The sequence below is a fragment of the Candoia aspera genome, chromosome 5 (genome assembly GCF_035149785.1).
Source record: "Candoia aspera isolate rCanAsp1 chromosome 5, rCanAsp1.hap2, whole genome shotgun sequence".
NCBI classification, from domain to species: Eukaryota; Metazoa; Chordata; class Lepidosauria; order Squamata; family Boidae; genus Candoia; species Candoia aspera.
In genome coordinates, this window is record NC_086157.1 from 95,675,927 (window position 1) to 95,698,419 (window position 22,493).

At 37.6% G+C, this 22,493-nt stretch overlaps 1 protein-coding gene across 1 annotated transcript in view; it reads left to right on the forward strand.

The window, feature by feature from the left end:
- The window catches only part of MIPEP (mitochondrial intermediate peptidase), a 61,976-nt gene that overhangs the window by 15,875 nt on the left and 23,608 nt on the right, over positions 1–22,493 (forward strand). The window contains exons 7-14 of the mRNA XM_063305759.1: positions 1,353–1,509; positions 3,044–3,092; positions 4,101–4,161; positions 4,729–4,781; positions 11,989–12,142; positions 12,707–12,784; positions 14,790–14,994; positions 17,785–17,894. Of these exons, the coding sequence (XP_063161829.1) occupies positions 1,353–1,509; positions 3,044–3,092; positions 4,101–4,161; positions 4,729–4,781; positions 11,989–12,142; positions 12,707–12,784; positions 14,790–14,994; positions 17,785–17,894 (867 nt within the window). The remainder of the gene's footprint in view (positions 1–1,352; positions 1,510–3,043; positions 3,093–4,100; positions 4,162–4,728; positions 4,782–11,988; positions 12,143–12,706; positions 12,785–14,789; positions 14,995–17,784; positions 17,895–22,493) is intronic.

The following is a 22,493-nucleotide window of genomic DNA, read 5'->3' on the forward strand; positions in this document are numbered from 1 at the left end:
AGGACATATGGACTGCTTACAAACAGTGGCTCAGAGGTTGGGCAATGGATCACCGGTCAAAAGGCAACCTCACAGCAAAGTAGAATGGAAAAAGCTGTTCGTAGAGGTAGCTAGACCAGGAAGGAGAAAATCAGATGCAAAGGAAGAAGTCCTGCATTTTCTTTTCTTAACAAAAGTTGAAACCGTTGAATTCTTTCTCATAGGAAGCAGACAAAGTTGCCCATCTCTGGGGCTGCCAATCTTGATAGCCAAAGCACCCATCCAATAGTGAGGCAAAGGAGGCAGGGACCAAAATAAATGCCCTTTAGAATGATGCCATTACTTCCCAGATGGACATGCAATTTCAGAAGTTTTGCTACAGCTAGAAACAATCCTGCAGAACAAATGGGTGCTAGAGATTTGGCCTGGTGGGGATATTCTCAATTCACAAGAATGAACTAGAATGTACAGGAAAGCCAAATGATGGGTTTCTGTCATCTCCTGCCACCAAGAAAAAGGCGAAACATCTCAGGGTAAAGGGAGCAAGCAGAGCTTAAGGCATATATACACAGCAGAATTTATATTGCAGAAGAGGTAATCTCTGCTGTGCTTTTTCTGGCTTTTTTGTGATGCTAAAGAAAAATGGAGATTGGAGAGCTATCCTGAACCTCAGGCCTTGGAATAGATTTTTCAGGCACTGAAGCTTTAGGATTCATGTGTTTAAGTCAACTATGGAAGCCATTCTGCTGGTTCTGTGAATTTGGTAGAGGCATAATTATACAACACAACCGGAATACTCCATCAGAACTTCTTCAGCTTTGCAAACAGGAGCCATCAGTTTCAGTTCCGAGCATTCCCTTTTAGCCTGGCATCAGACATGACTGAAGGGAAGAGGGTTCCTCCACGGGACAGGAAGCTTAAACCCTGTTTTCCAGGGAGAAAAGGTGGTGTTAACCCTTTCCTGTCAACTCCAGCTCTTTCCTGTTGGTTCTGTCTTCTGTTGACCAGATAGGCACTTCATGATAAAGACAAAATTAATGCAAAAAAAAAAAGCGGGGGAAACAAGATGTATACATAAAAGTATTCTCAGTTTGTGACATGGCGTAATGTTCATCAGTCTTTTCATTCCATCAATAAAGAACCAGTTCATTATCAGAGAGGGAAGACAAATGACCATTGCACCTTAAGTCTGATACTGAGGTCCAGCAAATTGAGGGCTTGGTTGTAAACTGTTTGGGTCCATTTTTTGGAGTTGCTTTATTCTAAAAGTATTTTATTATAAAAGTCTATTCACACACACTTATAGTTTAACAGTGTTTTAATATGCTAGTTTATATCTGTTTATTCACTGCTGTTATTGTTGTTAATGCTAGGTACGTGAAGTTGCCTACAAAGTTTTCCTATACCCAAATGTTCAGCAGCTGCAGTGTTTAGATGAACTGCTTGCCAGTAGAAATTTTCTGGCCCAGTTAGTTGGTTATGATACATTTGCTCATCGAGCTCTTCAGGGAACAATGGCCCAAACACCAGGTAATGCATCTTTGCACTGAAGGAGAAGGAAGGGATGAGAACTAGGAAGCAGGGTGAGAGTAAATGCAGATTACTGCGCAGAATTAGTGTCAACTTTTTGCTAGAAATATAATGATTATATTTTGTAATCTTCTAAAATAAAGAATAAAATTTGCGGGGATTTTTTTTTTAAAAAACTTTTTGCTAGAGCAGATTTTCATTTTGCCACCTCAGCACACTATGATCAACATTATAAATTAATTTGATCTTTACAGAAACAGATCCCAAGGAAACAAGTGTCAGTAAAATCATTAAATGCAAACACTTTTATTCTATTATGCTTTGTTGATTATTACTTATTAATAGTTTTGCACAGATTATTAATAGACATTAAAATTGCTGTATTCGGTATATATACAAGTTCCAGTGATTAGTCTAATAAGTTTCTGCATTTTGGTTTAAGTATTAATACAGGTAGTCCACATTTAGCGACCACAATTGTGACCAGCAACTCCTTCGCTAGCAAAGTGGTCGCTAAGTGGGAAATCGTGCCTGCAACTATGCTTTCCAGCTTGAAACTGACAAAAGTAATCAGTTTCACACCTTTGGCTTTTGTTTGTCTCCTAACCAGTCCCCTGCCTTTTGGAATGCTCATCCTAGCGCTGGGATAATTAACAAGGGAATTAATGTTTGTATATTGAATTCATTGGAGAGAAAGGGATTGCAAGAGAGTAAGCAGGCACCCAATGGGGAATACACATCAACAGGAATGCGGTGGCACCAGCAGCTGCGAGCATGCTATGCAAACAGCTCAGTGTATTCTCCATTCTGTGCCTGCTTACTCTCTTGTAATCCCTTCCTCTCCAATCTCTCTGGGGGGTGGGGAGAAACAGATCAGACACAGGAGAGATTGCCTACAGAAATTGCTTGGTTTTTTTTTTCTCCTCACCCCTCACAGAATGGGGAGTACACTGGGCTGTTTGGGTAGTATGCTAGCAACTGCCAGTGCATTGCTTTCAATGTATATTCCCCATTGTGTGCCTGCTTATTCTTTGTAATCCTTTCCTCTCCAATCTCCTTGCTCTGCAAGGGGGAAAAAAAGAAAAACAACAGAATGTGTACTGACTGTAATGACAATCACATGAGTGAGGGACAGCACCATTGTAACTTTGAACAGTTGCTGAATGAGGCAGTTGGTAAGCAAGGACTACCTGTAACCAGGTTTCCAAGAAAATTAAATACAAGATTTTCATCTTGTATTCACTGTTAAGCATCACTGCTTATTAAGTTGTGACCATTTTATTTCTCCACAAGGCTCAAAACAAACTTTCATAGATATCTTCAGAGACCTGGATATATACACTAATATATTTTCAGGTTTAATATTGTTTATAGCAACTTTGGTACTGCAATACTGATTACTAATATTCAGCCCTTTTTAGTATGATTTTAATTCAGCTTTTAATTATAAGCAGTTTAGTAAATATGTTTATTTTAGATAAAGTCTACAGTTGTGTTATTATTTCTTAAACTTTCTTACATTTCTATTTTTTAGAGACAGTAATGCAGTTTCTTACAAAGCTTTCAGATAAGTTATTCACTCGGTGAGTCTTTTTTACATTTAAGTAAATTTGCCTTGTTTCAAGGCAAAAATCCTTTTATAATATAATAATAGGACTTTAAAATGTCTTTATAGGTTTCTTAATATTTTCTTTTTCAAATCTTGATTAAAAATATTAAGCAGTTTTAAAAAGTGTTAAATATAAACACTTAAGAGCCAGTTTGGTATAGTGGTTATGGCATCAGGCTAAAACCAGGAGACCATGAGTTCTAGTCCTATCTTAGGCACGAAACCAGCTGGATGACCTTGGGCCACTCATGCTCTGTCAGCCCTAAGGAGGAGGCAATGATAAACCACTTCCAAAATCTTAATTATTTTCTAGCAATGGGAAGAAGGAAAGATTCCCAATAATTTCTCAGTATTATGTGTTACTGGGAAAGACCTAAAATAATAAAGAATATATGCATCTCTGTCATGAGTGCCGTTGAGCTGAAGTCATCAGCGCAATGGCACACATGACAATAGCAAGGAAACAGGGGAAGGGGCTCAAGATAAGTAGCCATCAACCCATAACGACTAACGGTCAAGAAACAATAGCTAAACGGATCACGGAACACACCCAAGCCATCAGCGCTAATACAACGGAGATCGCCCAGCTGAAAGCAATCACCGGAGGAATAGAGAAACCGATGATGGGCGATCCCGGAACGCCAGCGGGGCCTCGCAACCCCTCACCCACCGGCAGGGCAACGTATTGGACAAAGGGGGGTGACGTGACCGCGAGTGAGGGGGCGCTGACCGGCGCGGGGTATTTAAACCCCGCACCGGCGCGCTCCTGTCACTCTCAGCTTTTTTCCCGATGCTGTACCTACGCTATGAATAAACCAGAGCCTGTTCCACCGAGTCAGTGTCTGAGCATTATTCAGGGGTAGGCAGCGCATGACAATCTCTCTCTGATAAGTTTTATTCAGTTTTTGCTTGGGTTATGTTTATCTTTGTATGAATTATTTAAAGAATTTAAAGAAAAGTTAATGATAAAATTGTTTTGTAGCACTCAAAAGGATTTTGAAATGATGGAAGGTATGAAAATGAAACTATATCCTTTCAAATCAGTAAGTGATGCATTTTTTTCTCTTGTAACTAATCTGAGTTGAACCTTAATTTGAAAAATATCTTCAATAATTTCAAGGATTAATTGATGTAATGTAACCTTCCTCTTTTGTATTCATATCATTTCAACATTTGGTTTCAAGACTAATTTATTTAAGTGAATAAAATGCTGAAAGACATACTGCTTTCAACATAGCAACGTACATAATAATAAAAACTTAAGTTAGAAAATATAATATGGTATCTTAAATTAAACCTGTTCAGTTGATACAAGCTTGAAAAGGATGAGATCAGACTTGAAAAATTGTACATATTTATAAAGTTAACTGGATCATTATCTTTTTTGCTTCTGCCTTTGTTTCTCTTTTCATATTTTTAATACTTTAATATCAATCCTAATAATGAAATTGCATGTGCATTTGAAAAATAATATGGTTAAAGCTTTCAGTATCAAATGCAATCCTATGTACAGTATAATATAATATCATTTGTAATAAATTAACCACTAGGTATGATACCTACTAAAATACTCTGCTAGTGCTTCAAAGTTTGGTTTCTTTCATTTTCAGAAATTAATGCCTTGGGATCACCCATACCTTAGTGGTGTCTTACGTGCCGAGAGGTAAGCATTAGGCCCTTCAGTTGTATATAGATGCTTTTTCGTCTTTGTTTGCATTTTAGTATAACCTCTCTGGGTTTTCAGTTATTATTAAGAGGCTTCTGTAGGTTTTTAATTTGCTCTCCTAGTACATCTTTGCTCTTTTTTCTGTTACTACTGTTTGTTTCTCTTTGGATTTGCATTGGAACAAGGCAGTTCCAACTGTCTGCCCATCTGTCTCTCTATCAGAGCAGCATTCATTCTAGCTAGTGTTAAGTTGCTTTCCTGTATGGAGGGGCATGGCTAGAAGAGTGTCTAATACTTTCCTTTACATTTGTGTTGATAGATTCTGGAGAAATAAATCTTTAAACTTCTTTACTATTTGTTAAATTCCATTAATAATATAGATGCATCAGAATATAATCAATTTTAATGAGAAAACTGCATGGACTTGTCCATGTAGTTGCCAGGAGTCAAGATTGACTTGGAAAAAAATTGGAAGCTGCCAGCATATTCTCCGACATAACTCATTACTAGCATTTGTTTGCACTTTATAAAATGTCCTGAGGCTTCAAATTAAATAGCAATCTTATCCTTAGTCTGTTTTTCCTAATAAAATGGTTCACTCCCTGATAACTCCTTTTGGATTCTTCCTGCCCATATAAAGTATTTTTAATGATTGCCTATTCTAACATACATCAGACTCATAAGCAGGAATTCAAAGATATCTGATTTATTAAAGAATAGTATGCAGGATCACAGAGAAAGCGGAGAATGGTGAAAGCACAGCAAATTCAAACTAAAAACCCTCGGTGCAAACGAGATCCCTCCCCCCGTAGAATCTTCTCCAGTCCACAATCCCAGGTGCTCCTGACGGCTTCTGATGGACTGCGGGAAAAGGCCTTGAACAGAGAACATAACCCAAACACATTCCATTCTTCTGATTCCACCTACATTCATTACACATACTGTAATGAATTCAGATACAGAGCTCGGCACAAGGTTCCACAGCAGCTCCCTTACAAACAGAAACACGTGTCAGCACCGTGGCATGAGAAATGTTACGATGTTTGAAATACATTGAAACAGTGAACATGACAGTATTACGTCAATAGCTTAATTGGAACCTTAAGCCGAAGGGCAGAGAGATCTTCCAGCACTAGTTTAGTTTTCCTCAGAGTCAGTACACAGAGGGTCCTGTGATTGCAGTGAATGATTTTGGAAGGGCAAGGAAACAGATAAATCTTATGATTGGGTACAGCAAAATTTTTCAATCTAGCTCTATGAATAATAGCATTTTCAGATATTTCATCACTAGGGGGAGTTCTTGCCTAAACATATCATAACTATTGTTTTTGCACAACTTTCTAAAGTTTTATTTTCAATGAGCAGCCTTTTAGATTTGCTATCAGATAGTAGCAGTGTAATTTGCATTTTACTCAGAAATGTATTTTTATAATAATGCTCTGTGATACATAGTTGCTTTTACTCTATATATTAAAAGACCACCCCGCAGTACTATATTTTGGATTTAGTTTGGTCTAGGCACTCGCCCCAGCTCTTGCCAACCTAGCAATTCAAAAGCATGCAAATGTGAGTAGATAAATAGTTACTGCTTCGGCGGGAAGGTAACAGCATTCTGTGACTGTCATGCTGGCCACATGACCGCAGAAATGTCTTCAGACAACGCTGGTTCTTCGGCCATGAAATGGAGTGAGCACCGCCTCCTAGTGTCAGACACGACTAAACGGGAACCTTTACCTTTACGTTTACCTTTAGGATGCTCACAGTTTCCGAATTGAAACTATGGTTAAGTCTGTCCGCATGTTGTGAAATGAAGGAGTTTTTGTCATGTCTTTTGACTGTTGATTGGTGTTCATGGATGCACTCTGCTAGCAGTCTAGCAGTCAGAAGACACAATGTCAGTCATTGTGAAGACTAGCAGTCTTCATGATCAGAAGACTAGCAGTCAGAAGACACGATGAAAACTCCTTAATCTCACAGCACATGGACAGACTCAACCATAGTTTCAACTGGGAAACTGAACATCCTAGGCCGAGCTAAATCCAAAAACACTAGGGAATTCCTGGAAGCTTGGCATTCAGACAAATCAGCCCTCAATAGATACATAGAGATAAATCACATTTACACACCATTCAAAAGAGACAATAAAAAAACTAAGAAGGGAACAAACAGACCAGAACACACCCTCCCCAGAACCAACCCCCAGATAAGCAGGGATTAACACCAGATGAACAATCAAGCAGAAAACAATACTCTGATCAAGGAACTACCAAGGAGAAAACCACACCCCCACCAACCCTGGCAGGATAAGCTACTGTATATAAACAGGGAGCAAACCCCACACTCACCAGCACTGATGATGTTACCCAGTCAGGTAATGAAATGTCTGCAAGCAAACAACCAACTCAGCACCAAGGACTCTGCAGTTCAACCCTGAGCTACAGATATTCTCTTCTATTGAATACTAGAGAGTAAGCCCCAATTTGATAGCATGGGACTTAATTTTAGATAAACATGCTTGGGATTCTGCTTTAAGGCTCCAATCCTCTAAATAGATTTTTATTTTTATTTTATTTATTTTCTATCCTGCCTTTATTATTTTTATAAATAACTCAAGGCAGGGAACAAACCTAGTACTCCTTCCTCCTCCTGTTTTCCCCACAACAGCAACCCTGTGAGGTGAGTTGGGCTGTGTAATGGTTGCCTATTCTAAAACACTATCAGACTCATGAGCAGGAATTCAAAGATATCTGATTTATTAAAGAATAGTATGCAGGATCACAGAGAAAGCTGAGAATGATGAAAGCGCACCAAATTCAAACTAAAAACCCTCGGTGCAAGTGAAATCCCTCCCCCCGTAGAATCTTCTCAAGTTCACAATCCCAGGTGCTCCTAACGGTTTCTGATGGCCTGCGGGAAAAGTGCTTGAACAGAGAACATAACCCAAACGCATTCCATTGTAATGAATTCAGATACAGAGCTTGGCACAAGGTTTCACAGCAGCTCCCTCCCAAACAGAAACACGCGTCAGCACCATGGCATGTGAAACGTTACGATGTATAAACTACATTGAAACAGTGAACATGACAGGCTGAGAGAGAGGGACTGACCCAAGGTCACCCAGCTGGCTTTGTGCCTAAGGCGGGACTAGAACTGACAGACTCCTGGTTTCTAGTCCGTTACCTTAACCACTAGACCAACTGGCTGTCTTTGGCAATAAGTCCTACAGGATATATTAAGACATAATTATGAATCAGCATGTATAGGATTGGGCTGTGCATGGACTTGCTAATTTCCAGTCTTAGTTGGAAAATTGTGCTTGAGGGTACAATTCACCAGGTTTTGATAGACTGTTTCTTACTAAGGCTGTAATTGTATCTTTGGGAGTAAGTCCCATGAAGCTCATTGGGGTTTCCTGTATTTGCTTAGTGAGAAGTCTCAAACATCAAATTAGATTTAGTTGGTTGAATGGATTCTGCAGGTCTGGTGATCAATTTTTGGTGGTCTGTTCTATTTTATTTGTTAAATTGCTTGCTAAATATGTGTTTCTCTGAATTTTGAAAAATATATTCAGATTTTGCTGCACATACACACGTACATACATATGGAGGCTAAATGGGAAAAATTGTAGGTAAGAGATTTTAGACACTGGTTATCACTTACAAATTACTTAAGGGTTCAGTCTGAAGAGAGAGAGCTTGTTCATGAAATGGATATATATAGTATAGGTCTAGGACTGTGAAAAAATATGGTTCAGAATGTTTCTTAACCACAAAACCATGGGTGACTGTGAGTTAAACCCAATATCTTAGCCTAACATGAGACAATGCCTTGCCAAAATTGACTGTGTCTGTCTGATCAGGACTCTAGAGAAAGTCTATTGAAGGACCACCCATCTTCCAAGGTGCGGACAAGATGACAGGGCCTCTCTGTAGTAACCATCACTCAGTGGAACCCTCTTTACCTGAAAGCTTATTGCTTTATTGACAATATAGTATCTTTTGCCTTGTAAGCTGTGGTTAATGAATGCCACATGAAGTCTCAGCTCTATAATAGATATTTAGTAAACACAATAATTTTTATAATTGTTAAGACTATCAAAAACCCATTCAGTGAAGTTGATGGCAGGCATACACAACATATTTTTCCCAAATGTACAGTCTAATTGAGAGTAATTTTATATGCCTGTATTTTGTTTAGGCCGTTGAAAGCATACAGGCTTAGAAATAATTGTTTATCATGGCCCACTGAAATTATTGCTTTTTAGTAGCACAGTCTTTAATTTTGGATCGTGCTGTTCATGAAGAATAATGAACAAATTTTACTTCATTGGGCCAGTAAACTTGATTTCTTGCTTATGAAAATGTTGAGCGAAACAGATCCTTGGATCCTCTCCCCCTCACAACCCTCCACTGGTCCTACAACTGATCCTTTTAATATGAAACAGGATTTCAGTTCAAATAAATCAATGTCCTCTTTAATTTATCCATTTTATTGCTATGTGTGTTGGGCTTTCACACAATAAAAAGTTTTCCATTGAGTTGCTTATGTAATATGTTACTCTAATGTTAGTTCTGATGTAAACTGCAAAGTTTGCTCTAGAAAGCAATCACTTGATATATATTACATTAACATCAATAGTTGCATTGCGTTGCATTGCATTAGGAAACTGGCAAGCTGTAGCAAGGCGCCAATGTCACTTTGATTCTCAAAATGCTTCCAGGCTTCAGATGGATCTCAGAAGCTTGATGGATGGCTGTAGCCCATAGCTATTTTGTAAGTGTGCCTGCCTGCCTGCCTGCTTGCCTGCCTGCCTGCCTGCCCGCCCAGAAAGGATGATAAAGATAAGCAGGGGCATTAGAGAGAAGGTGGCAAAGAATACTCTGCTAAGTGTTTTGTGAAGAGTTAAGGCCTCCCAGAAAGCAAGACCACCCACATGTATTTGATTAGTTTAACTATACCTTTTGTTTGGTTCACAGGGATTTTATATTGTTTGTTCTTATGAACTGGTCCATTAGCAATCTGGAGTTACTCAACTAATATGGGTCGGCATATAAATATTCTAAATAAATAAATAAATTTTTAAAAGGTCTTAAAATTCTGAATCTATTCACTAGGCCATAATGGTTGGAGGTGCCTGGTCTTCTAATGGCAGTGAGGCTTGTCTCTTTCCACAGATCATTTGATTACTATGCTTGATAAGACTCATTATTGAGATTTATTATTAGCAGCATGGCAATGAAATAACAGGAAGTGAAAGATTTATGTTGTTGTTGTTATTTAGATTTATATCCTGCCTTTTGTAACAGGATCTCTAGGCAGTGTACACAGTACTTCCTCCTCCCATTTTTCTGTACAACAACCTGTGAGGCTGAGAGAGAATGACTGGCCCAAAGGGAGCTTCCTTGACTAAGATTGGACTAGAATCCTGGTCTCCCTGCTCCTAATCCAGTTCCATAACTACTACACCACACGGGCTCTTTGTTTTTATAATCAGTATAGAGACAGGAGCAAAAAAGAAGTCAAGGAATGGTAAGTGAGCAGCACATTTAGAGTAGATCAGGAAACATTTTGCTGAAACATCAGTTTAGCTTACCTTTTTTTTCTGGTACCCTATGTAATCTGTAGAAATCTTTTGCCAGGAAATAAAATAAATGAAAACATTCTTTAGTGTAAGGGGATAAAAAGTGAACAGATACACTTGTTTAATTAAGCCCCACAGGATTTAATGGACCCAAAAACCCATAAAACATGGCAACAAGAATGAAAATCTACTCTGAATTTCAGCCACATGAAGCTTATTTTTTATTGCTTCTATCTTGTATAGCCACTTTTCTTTGTTTTATTTTTATCCAACAGTTTTGGCAGTAATACTCCATGCATTCATTGGGACACTGTTTGGAATAGTCCTATTAATAAACATTATGAAATTATTAAGAAAAACATTACTCCAATTTTCTTGGAACTACAGTATATAAAAACTAATAGTCAAAGCTATTATGGTGTAAAATGTTGGCAAAGAGAGTAATGTCAAATTAATATGGTGAGGAGTGCAGTGTCGAATGGTTACACAAATGCAGGAGAAAAATTTAAACTCCAATAGAAGAGAATATATGTAGCTCAGAGTTGAACTGTTGGGTTCTTGGTGCTCTCTGAGCTTGTTTTCTTGCAGATTTCCCTTTCTGGCTAGGTAACATCAGCAGTGTAAGAGAAAGTGTGATTTGTTGGGTGTTTATATGTAGTAGGTTGCCCTGCCAGTCTTGGTGGGGTTGTGGCTTCCTCCCTGATGGCTCCTTGATTAGGATATTGTTTCTTCGCTGATTGTTTATTTGATGCTTTTCCTGCTTATTGTTGGCTGATGGAGGGGATTTGTTATAGGCTGTTTGTTTCCTTCCTAAACTTCCTAGGCTTTTGATGGTGTCTCTTAAATGGGATTTATGTGTCTATTGATGGCTGATATGTCTGAATGCCAAGCTTCCCTAGCATTTTTGGATTTTGCTTGATCTAAAATGTTACCAGATTCCTGGTTGAAATTGTGGTTGAATCTGTCCAAGTGTTGTGAGGTTAAGGAATTTTCATCATGTTTTCTAACTGCCAGTTGGTGTTTGTGGATGCAGTTTGCCAGTCTTCTACCTGTCTGTCCTATATAGTGCTTGTTACAGTCCTTACATTGTTTGTTATATTGTCAACACTGGTAGTTTCTTACCATCAAGTCTTCTTATTTGGTATTGCACCATCAATGAGCCTCTGGAAACTAAACATGTTGTAGGCTCATTACTTTGGAATGCACTTATTAGGATTTGTGTAAATATTCTGATCTGACCTTATGCCTAAAACTAGATGTTATGTGAGTCCAAAATCCATTGTTAAAGCAGCTGTCCTCTCCTCACTTCTCACACCCAGTGGTAACCTCTCGCGTGATGTCAATAGGCTGTTGACTTTCCTTGCTTTGGAAGGAATATCCAATGATGTGAGTCAAAGAAGTATGGAAAGCAATGGGAATACAAAACGTCTAAATTGCCTATGATTAATACATATTTTGCGTTTGGGACAGAAACCCAGCAATTTTCATAAAATGCAATTCCAGTATTGTTAGCAAACACACTGAGACATTGAATCAGTTTATATGTAGAAGGCAGTTGGTGACATATTTAAGTGGGACAGTGTTGTGGTTTTTTGTAACACATTTTCTTTTTGGATGTTTTAGGTATAATATTGAGCCAACCCTATATTGTCCCTTTTTCTCTCTTGGGGCATGTATGGAAGGACTGAACATTTTGTTCAGTAAGCTTTTAGGAATCTCTCTTTATGCTGAACAGCCAGAGAAGGGAGAAGTGTGGTGTGAAGATGTTCGTAAACTGGTAAGAGATGTAATTGCTAAAAGTCAGGAAGTTGGAGACAAAGGCAATAAAGATATACTATAAGTAGGAACTTGGAATAATAATAGTAATCTTCCCCCAGTATTTATTTAAAGTTTGATTATACTACTTGAGTTGAATCCATGCTAAGTTAGTTATGCTTTAATCTCACAAATCCTATGTCATCAATCATAATTAACTTTATTTGATTTAAGTGGGACTTTGAGAAATTAACAGTATGGAAATTAGAGTCAGCTTTGAATCTGTGACTGAGGAAAAAACACTGATGTCAGGTTTACTGGGTTTAGTTAAAGCACTACCGGCTTTAGGCTCTAGCAATCACTGAGATGGTTTCTGACTGCAGCTAAAATGCCTCTAAGAGCTCCTATGACAAAACTAATACTGGCTGATTCTGTTTTCAGTCTGCATCCATTATTAGATGGAAATCAAATGTGGAGTGCAGTTAGGCAGTTTTTATATTTAGATTTTTGCATACAGTATGTAATTATCAATGCTCACCACATTGCAAACTGCAGAATTTTTCAACTTTCACATTTTATTTTTTAGGCAGTTGTCCATGAACAAGAAGGATTATTGGGATATATTTACTGTGACTTCTTTCAAAGGCCAGACAAGCCTCATCAGGTAACTCTCTAACATCAGTAACAACTTTGAATTTGTCTTGTCCCCACCCTCCGAAAATTAATATGTGGTAAAATGTAAAATGTATTTGATTATACAAAGCAAACCAGGGATATGCCACTTAAATTAAAGGACTCTTGCATGCTGTAAAAAGATCAGGGTTAAATAAAATCCAAGGAATTACGTTGATTTTTTTTTGTAGTTTTGCAATGATAACATGTATAATAATAGAAAAATAATGCAACCGATTGAGAATCAGAATAGACTACCTTCCTTTTTCTATTTCTCCTGCTTTAGAAGAAGATACTTACAAATTCCTTCAGTGTCACCTGAGACATCCAGAATTGCCAGTGTGACCAGTTCCTAAATTTCAGCCTGAAAAGATGATGACCTTCAGTGACCATTGTTTTGGAAACAACTTAATAAAACATTTCCCATAGCCTTCAATGAGGGAATGGCAAAACCCATCACATTTTTGGAAGGACTGCTTTAAAGTTTGGTTCTTCAGCAATATACTGTTGTACAATTAAAAGTCCTTTCCTCATTTTATTGCACAAAGAATATTTTGGACCCTGGCCACTGGCTGTGTTCTTTTAAGGTATATCCAAGGAGATAGCCTAAGTTTTCCATATTCTGAAAGATAAATGGATCAAGAGTTCCTTTTTCCCTCGTGCTATATCAGAAACAAATATTGGCATTTGAAACCAAAACCCAATTTCAAATAACAGCATCCTGTAAGCGTTTTGTAACTGACAGTATTCCATGGTTGAAACAAACTAAAATAATTATTATAACTAAAATAAATTATTCTTCATACATTCATTCTACTTTGAATATTTTTAAGGATAGAAAAGTAGACATAAATAATTGCTAAGTGGATTTTATTTATTTATTTCTCACATTTCTTCACCACCCATCTCGGCAAGCAACTCGGATTCTATTATATCAGAATTTTTTTCCAGTCCATAGGTAGGAATCTATGTCTCTTGAAATGTAGCTGAATTATAACTTTCATAATTCTTCATCATTGGCTGGTTTGGGCTGATGGGAATTGTAATTCAGCAATACCTGGGGGATGTTCTCACAACTGCACAAGGAAAGATTTCCTTTGAAAATGAATGGTAGTCATTAAAACTATATACTTTTCCAATATCATAATGAATATGTTTGGAAACTGTTTTCCCTTTAAAGATGATTAGATTAGATTAGATTAAATTAGATTAGATTAGATATAACATTCTGTCTGTATTGATTACATGTTGGGCTTTTTTATGACACTATAATCTCAGATATGTCTTGCTTGCTCTTGGCCATTTTGAAATACTGTGTTAAGCAATATACATACCAGGTCCCATTCTTAGATCTGATAGTACAGTCCTATACAAATGTATTGCTTTCTGGGTTTGGTAGGAATATGTTTAAACTGCCTTACATTTTAAGATCTACGACTGAGAGAAAGCTCATGGAAGGGAGCTTTCCTCATTTTCTTGTTCCTGAAGCCCCCTGCACCTTCCCAAATGGCACTTTAGTCAGGAAATTCTCATGTACTGTTGGAATGCAATACTTAGTGGAGATGGGAATTTCCATAACACTTCAAAAGAGATGTTGTATCACAACATCTACAGAAAACCTGATCTCCCAAAGTCCAGAGAACCCGCCTACTAAGTGTGTAGAGATACAAGGGTTGACAAGTATGCATTAAATTTCCTTAAGGTTTTGAGTTGAATTCAGGTATTTGATATTCAGCTGAAATTAAAAGCAAACTAGAAAAGAAATCTACCAAATATGCAAAAAGTTTAAGTTCTGCCAAAGGCCTTGTTTTGCTTAGCCAAGTCTATAAAATTTTATTCGACATCAGTTCTGATATATTGCAAAAGTTTAAAGTTTAAATAATTCTATAATTATAAACAATTTGTGGTACTATTTTAATATATTAATATGGCAAAATATTGAATATTCTTTTTTCTGATAGGATGAGGTTTTGTGAGTGTTTTTTTTTTAAATATAGGATTGTCACTTTACAATACGTGGAGGCAGACTGCAAGAAAATGGAGAATATCAACTTCCTGTTGTTGTCATTATGCTAAGTTTACCTCATTCCAGTAGCGGTTCACCAACATTGCTCACTCCTGGAATGATGGAGAATCTCTTCCATGAAATGGGGCATGCTATGCATTCTATGCTGGGAAGAACGCGCTACCAACATGTCACTGGTAAGCAGTCAGTATTAAAAGCTAAGTATTTCATGAGGTGTGCACTACATATTGGATCTTGCTGCACATAAAGGATAATTTCCTTCTTTAATACTGGCTTCTAAACTATGTAACATTATCTTCTGTATTAGATACAAACTGGTTCCTAGCAATATAGATGCTTTAGTCTGAGTAAGACACAGACTGGGTCTACACAATCCTTTTTTGGTTACTCTGTGTTTCATACCTTCTTATTAGGGGATGTATAAGGGTGTTCATGAAACTGGAAACATTTTGATGTTGGAAAAAAAAATTGCATCCACTGAACACTTTCAGAACTCTTCTAGAAATAGGTTTAGTGGCAGAAAGCAGTTAGAATGAACTAACATGCCATCTTACCTATTAAGTAAGTCCAAGCAAGTTCATTCAAGCCAAGCAAGTTCATTCAGGCCAAAAAGTCCTATTTTGGTCTCATTTATCCACAGAAAAATCTTCCAATAGCCTTCTGGCTTATCCATGTAGTCTTTCGCAAACTGTAGATGGGCAGCAATGTTCTTTTGGGAGAGTATGGTTTTTTCCTTGCAACCCTGCCATGCACACCATTGTTGTTCAATGTTCTCCTGATGGTGGTCTCATGAACATGGACATCTGCCAATCCAGGATGTTTAGTTTAGTTCCCTAGATGTTACCCAGGGGTCCTTTGACACCTCCCGAAGTGTGACATGCCTTACTCTTGGTGTGATCTCGGTTGACCACTCCTGGGGAAGGTAACAATGGTGTTGAGTTGCCTCCATTTGTATACTATCTGCCTGACAGTAGACTGGTGGAGTCCAGACTCTTCGGAAATAATTTTGTAACCTTCCACACTCACACTTTTTTTATCGTCACATTGATTGAAACACCTGACTCTAATTTTCCCTTCAAATGAACTGATTATCACAGAAGTTCACATATTTTTGCCACACAGAGATATGTTGCTTTGGATCATTTTACTCAAATCAATGATCAAAAAGGTTCACAAACTTTTAAGCACCACTGAACTTACTTGTCACAAAGTAGACAGAAGCCTGTTCTTATCCACAGCTATTTTTAGGAGCATTTGCATATCTACCCATTTTCTCCTCTTTGGTAAATATTCAACCAAAGTACACAAATTCATCTTTTTTTTCTAATGTATGTATAACTCTATTTTATTTATTTATTTATTTATTTGTCATATTTTTATTACCGCCCATCTCTACCTTTGTCTTTGATATATTAATTTTCAGATCCATATTCATGGTTGCCTAAATCTTTCTAACACTTGCTACAAATCTGTGGAGTTCTCACACTGCCAGCAGTGTGGCATTTCCATCAAAAACAGTCTGGATTGTTTAGCCTTTTTTAAACTTAACTGTTTTTTTCTCCTCTTTAGTTACGTTCTTTGCAGCTATCTTTTTCTCTCTGTATACCTTATCCAAATCTTTCACCTCATTTTTGCTGCAGTTATCCTCTTATATGCATTTTTTCCTCATCCATCTTCACGTCCCTGCATGCAGTTATCAATCAATTCCACAAGAACAGGCTATCTTTATTCAAATCTGTATCCCCTTCTCCTTTCTCTTCGTGTCACAGGCATACAATGTATGCATCTTCGTTTCTTTTATTTCATTAATTAATTCATGCCTTATCTTGTACTTCCTACAGTTGATTCTCAGGTTTCCATATGATATGGCCATCACCAGATGGGTTCTTTGCCAGCCATCCTACCATTAATCAACCAAGACTTTTGCATAATACTTTTTAGTAAGATGGGTAAGGTTTAGACTAGATTACTAGCCATAATCATATCTCTGCTAACAGTAAGGACTGGTCAGTTTGGGCACATTTTGGCCAATATGGCACACTTTCCAGTGCAAGCCAGCATCTCTAATCTACAGATTACCTTACAAGGCCTGTATCACGCTAACAAGAAATTACAGTGCACAGTGTACTAACACACACACGGGATGTTTAGAATCACTTCTACACTCCATAGCCACCGTGGTTCCCTTAGCCAAGATGGAAATAACACCTCGAAGTATAATGCTGTGTCTTGAGTCTCCCTCCCCAAAAAGCAACACCTCCCCCCTTCCTTAGGAAGATTTAGATACCATTTTTGAAAAGTAACATACTGTATTTGCTGCTCCAGAAACTGGCAGTCTGGAAAGGCTTAAAGCACATAAGCAATCATAATGGAGGAAAAGCTGGATTTGAGGAATGAAGTTTTTAATAGCAAGAAATTATGTCATCATCGTATATCTTGAAATAATTGAAAAGAAGTAGCAAACCAAAAAACTGGTTCTTTAAATGATTGACATCTTGAACAATAAAGGAAACAATAGGAACGATAGATATGTGATTTCATCAGACAGATGGGGATGATAATATTTGCAGGCAGGATTAAATTCTCAGACATAGTTTGATATTTTATTTTAAGTAAGCATAGAGTTAAGGCAACTAGACGTTTGGTGTTTAAAGTGAGACCAGATTTGCTGCAGTCTGGCTTAAGTTTATAGAAGGTGTAATCCACAGCTTCATAAGGTGCCTCACCCGGTGGTTCAAATATTTTGTTTTACTTTTTGATTTGCTGTAAAATATGTAGGAGTACTGCATAAATTTAGCTTTTCTCCTAATAAGTAGAATGACACTATAAAATGAAATATTCATATGGCAATGAGTTATTACAGCTAATCATAAGTGCAGATGGAAAGTTAAGAAAAGTTTTAAGGAAGTCAGAAAAAAAGTAAACGTTTAAGCTTCCTGCGTATTAATTTTCTATATCTTCTGTAGGTACAAGATGTTCTACTGACTTTGCCGAAGTTCCTTCTATCTTGATGGAGTACTTTGCAAATGATTACCGAGTGGTGAACCAATTTGCAAGACACTATAAAACGGGTCAGGTAGGAAAACATTTTTTTCTAAATCAGTCCAATTACATAATGTTAAGTGAAAAAGTATTTTGTTCTTTTCCCTTCTCCCCACCACCACTCCTACTAACTATTATACAAACAGAAGCATAGTTGTTGTTCCTGTCTTTTAAAACCTCTTCCCCAAACAGACTTTTAGAAATCAATACTATCTTACCTCTTTAGTGTATTATAGGATTTTTCAAAGAATTAATAAGCTAGGAATCCAGTAGATGGTAGAGACTGGTTCAGAATACTCAGTATTTTATAGCACACTTTCCTTATTTATCAGGATCAGACATACTGTATAGGTAGTCCTCAACTTATGATGACAATTGGGACTTAGTGACAGCAATCCCTGCAGTCCTAGTTACCATTGTTAACCGAATCCCACGGTAGTTAGGCAAGGCAACTTCCTGCTGGCTTTCCACAACCAAAGTTAGTGAGGAAGCCGGCAGGAAGTTGCAAGTCCCAGGCTGGCAGGTAGGTAAGTGGCCGCTGCCAGGTAGGGGAATGAGTGAGGGGGTGCGCAAGAGGTGCGGTGGAGGCTGGGGTGTGTGTGAGAGGTGTAGTGAGGGTTAGAGGTGCTCAAGGGTGTGAGGGTGTGCAAGAGGTGCGAGGGTCAGAGTGGGTGTGCGAGAGGTGCAGGTCAGAGAGGGTGCATGAGGGTTGGGGAAGGTGTGAAGGGGTGCACAAGTGGCCAGCACAGCATGAGCACAAAGGGCTGGGGAAGGGTGCACAAGTTGGGGGAGACTTACCCCAGCGACTTTTGACCTTCCCTGCCGACCTCCCCGTTGACTTTCTGGGGAAACTGTCAGGGAAGGTTTCAAATGGCAATCACTAGATCACAGGGTGCTGCAACCAGTTGTAAGTGTGAACCAGTTGCCAAGCTCCCAGATCACAATCATGTGACTGTGCGGGTCCTGGGACAGCTGGAACACCAAGGACCAGTCGTAACCACCATTTGTTCAATGCCATTGTAACTTCAAATGGTTGCTGAACAAATGGTCGTAGGTCGAGGACTACCTGTATAAAATGCAGTTGAAAATTAGATTGGAATGACTATTCTTCAGGATGTTTCAGTGGATCTGCTTATATACACGGATGTGCAGCACTTTGGATATAAAGCAGAAAAAATGTTCTAGGAGGGATGCAGGCATGCATGCTGCAATTGTTGACACCCCTTTAAAGGAGCTGCATGTTTTCCCAAGAATATGTTCGACAGTATATGTCAAGATGCTTCAGAGTCGGCATGGGCATATGGCCAGTGCCTCCATTACCTCCCAACATGTATTTTCCTGGGATTGCGGGGCTACAGTGCAAATCCACAAAACGACACAGCTTCTCTAAGGAGGTACCAGCAGGTATGACATCAGTGTCCATGCTCCTTAGAAACACCTTTTCTGCTTTGGATCAGAAATGATCTACATAGTCTTGAGTCCCTGTGGTTTCCTTGCCAACCTTTTTTGGACATGTTTTGCATATACAGAAGAGCTTAATAAGTTAAAAAAAATTCCAGAACCTAAACATTTAACATTAACTTCACATAGATACTTCTGTTGCAAGGGGAATTGTAACTTTTTATCACTTTCTGGAATTATGAAATTGAATTAATGTGATAATTGTGAGTCTAAAGAAAAATGCATCCAGGAATTATTGTACAGAGTAAGCCTAAACATATTGTCTTTGAAGTAGGTCCCATAGATTTCATTTAGTTTAATTCTTGAGGTGCACATACTTCAGTTTGCAGCCTTTACATTTAATACGTGCCACCTCTTATTTTTCAAATACCTTCACAGAATTTCTTTCTTTCTACTTCACAAATTTGGAGCCAAGCATTGCATAACCCATTTCTTACATATTCCAAGTCTGATCTGTGGTGGAAGTTGTTTGGCATAAACGTGCTGTGCACCAGGAAGCAATTGAGTCAACCTTAATTTTGCCTTGATGAATAGACAGGATGAACCATAACATAGGATTAGAATTCATTCCTGAAACTGCTATTTTGTTATAATGATTTTAAATATCTGCTTTGTATGTATATATTTTTAAATAAAATTATTTTAAAAGGAATGATTGTTTGAATGTTTGTAAATTTAAATATAAATATGTGTAATCAGAGTCTGAGAGTAAACCTGTTGTTTGTTATGATAATGTGGCTTGCTTACAATCTATCTTGTTTTAGGAAAATCTTGGTTTTCAATCTCTTAGAAGTAAAGCCAAGAACATGCTTGCTTTCTTCTTCATTAGTTATGCTCACTGAAAAGTGTTGCATTGATTTAGTGCTCCTAATTATGTCAGTTCTACAAAAAAAATATGCAAAAAGCTTTTCATCAAAGATCCTTGGTTGTAGAATTAAGAAGTAAAATTTCTTTAAATAAAAGAATTATGTGGAAATTCCCACCATAGTTTTTTTTTTAAAATAGCTTTTACTTCTCCATAAAAGTCTAGTCTGTGCATCTTCTTCTACATAAGACATGCCTTGCTGGATCAGACTGAGGAGATTCCTAGGCCAGGAGATTCTTTTTTCCTTAGTAGCTTGCCGCATTTCTCACTAAATTCTACAGGAGGAGGGCCTTTCAAGTTATTCTGCCGAAAAGTGTTTCAGAAACATTATGAATTTCTCTAATTTGTTTGAAATTATCTAATCATCTAAGATAATAGCTATCAATGCGATCCACGCATCTTGTGAGTTTGCTCACAAGGTATTCTACTTTCTTTAGACTATTCATAATTTTACAACCTCACCTTATTATGCAGTCCTATATACTGCTAGTATACTCAGTTAATAACTACATCCCACTGAGTTCACCAGTATGTGTATGCAACTGTTAATTTCCACTATCTTCTTTACCCTTTCCGTGGTCTTTGCTTCAGCTAGTTGCTCGCTAACAGTGAATGGTAGCATTTTGATACTTCCTCCTATTCCATCTGTTTCCTTCTTTACCATCCATTTTCAGCCAATCATTGTTCTACCCCTTCCTCCTGAAGTTTCTGTATTTCCTAAATAGGCTCTTCTGGAGGGCGGCTACTTCTGTAAATTTCACTTTTAAATTGTGTTCTGTATATTCAAAAATCTTGACCACGTGATACACAGAATAATAGAATTATGGAGTTGTGAGGGACCACAAGGAACCTCTAGACCAAACCCCTGCAATGTGCAGGCATGCCAGTTAAACCATCCTTTAGAAGTGGTCATGCAGGCATTTAAAAAGCTGCCAAGATGGAGAAGCCATAATCTCTGTAGGTAGATGCTTCCCCTATTGCACAGATCCTACCATTAGGAGATTTTTCCTTATATTTAAATGAAATTTAGGTAGCTGCAACTTATACCCATTATATCTAGTCCTAGTTTTTGTGGCAGTGGAAAATAGTTCTTGACCATCTTCCCTATACCGGAACACTGATACTATGTCTCCCTTTAGTCTTCTTTCTCCAGACTAAATATCCCAAGTTCCTTCAGCCTATCCCCATTGGCCATATTCTCAAGTTCCATATCATCTTTGTCACCGTCCTCTGAACCTGTTCTAACCTGTTAATATCCTTCTGGAAATGTAGTGCCCAAAATTGTACACAGTACTCCAGGTGTAGGCTCACCTTTCTTTGGTTTGTCAGTGGCTCTATAAAATAAAAGCCATGTTGTCTCTCGTAACCTAAATTCATGATTAGGAATTAATACTTACTGGATTGCTTCTGTATGCTGATATTTTGAGTCCTAAAACATTGTTAAGGTAATTTTTCTATTCATTCTCAGCAAGTGTCTGGAAATTCTAGCCTTAATAGTAATGTACCTGAGACAGAGGTTAGTTTCCAGAGTCAGTAGTCCAGTAAAGGGGTTAATAATAATAATAATAATAATAATAATAATAATAGCATATTATTTAAATTAATTAAGCATTCCCAAGTGATGCCTTTTGGCTCCTATAACTAATAAGTTTATAATATATTAGCTAGTCTAACGTTTTATCCCTTATCATTCTTTGACATTGCTCCTTAGATAACTGTAAACTCCCCCAGTCAATGCTTTAGAAGTTCTGTATAAATAGATTCTGCTAACATTAAATATTCTCACAGCTTGCCTTTTCAGAAATACCTAGGAGGTTGTGCAGTCTAAGATTCTGGCCATAGGTGAATACAAACCACATTAAATAAAAGTGTGGGTTGAATATTATGGCAATTAAGTAGATAATTCAGTTGCCTTGAAAATCTTAGTTGAAGAGTAATTATCAAGGGTTCTTCATCCAACTGGAGTGAAATATCAAATGAGATGGAACCAAGTCCAGTTCTGGGTCTTGTGCTCTTTCATGTTTTTATTAATGCCTTTGATAAAGCAGTGGAGGGAATGCTTATCAGAATAATAGTTAATGTTGTAGATAGAAGACAGAAACAAAATCAAAACAAACTTGATAGGTTAATGCTAATACAGACTGAAATTGAACAGAGACAAATGCAGAGTTCTTCTCTTAGGGAACAAATCATATCAAATGCATGGATACAAAATTAAGAGACACATGGGTTGGCAATAGTAGTTAAACAACAGAATATTAGTTGACAATATTGTAATAGTTGTATTATAGTTTAATAGTTCATTAC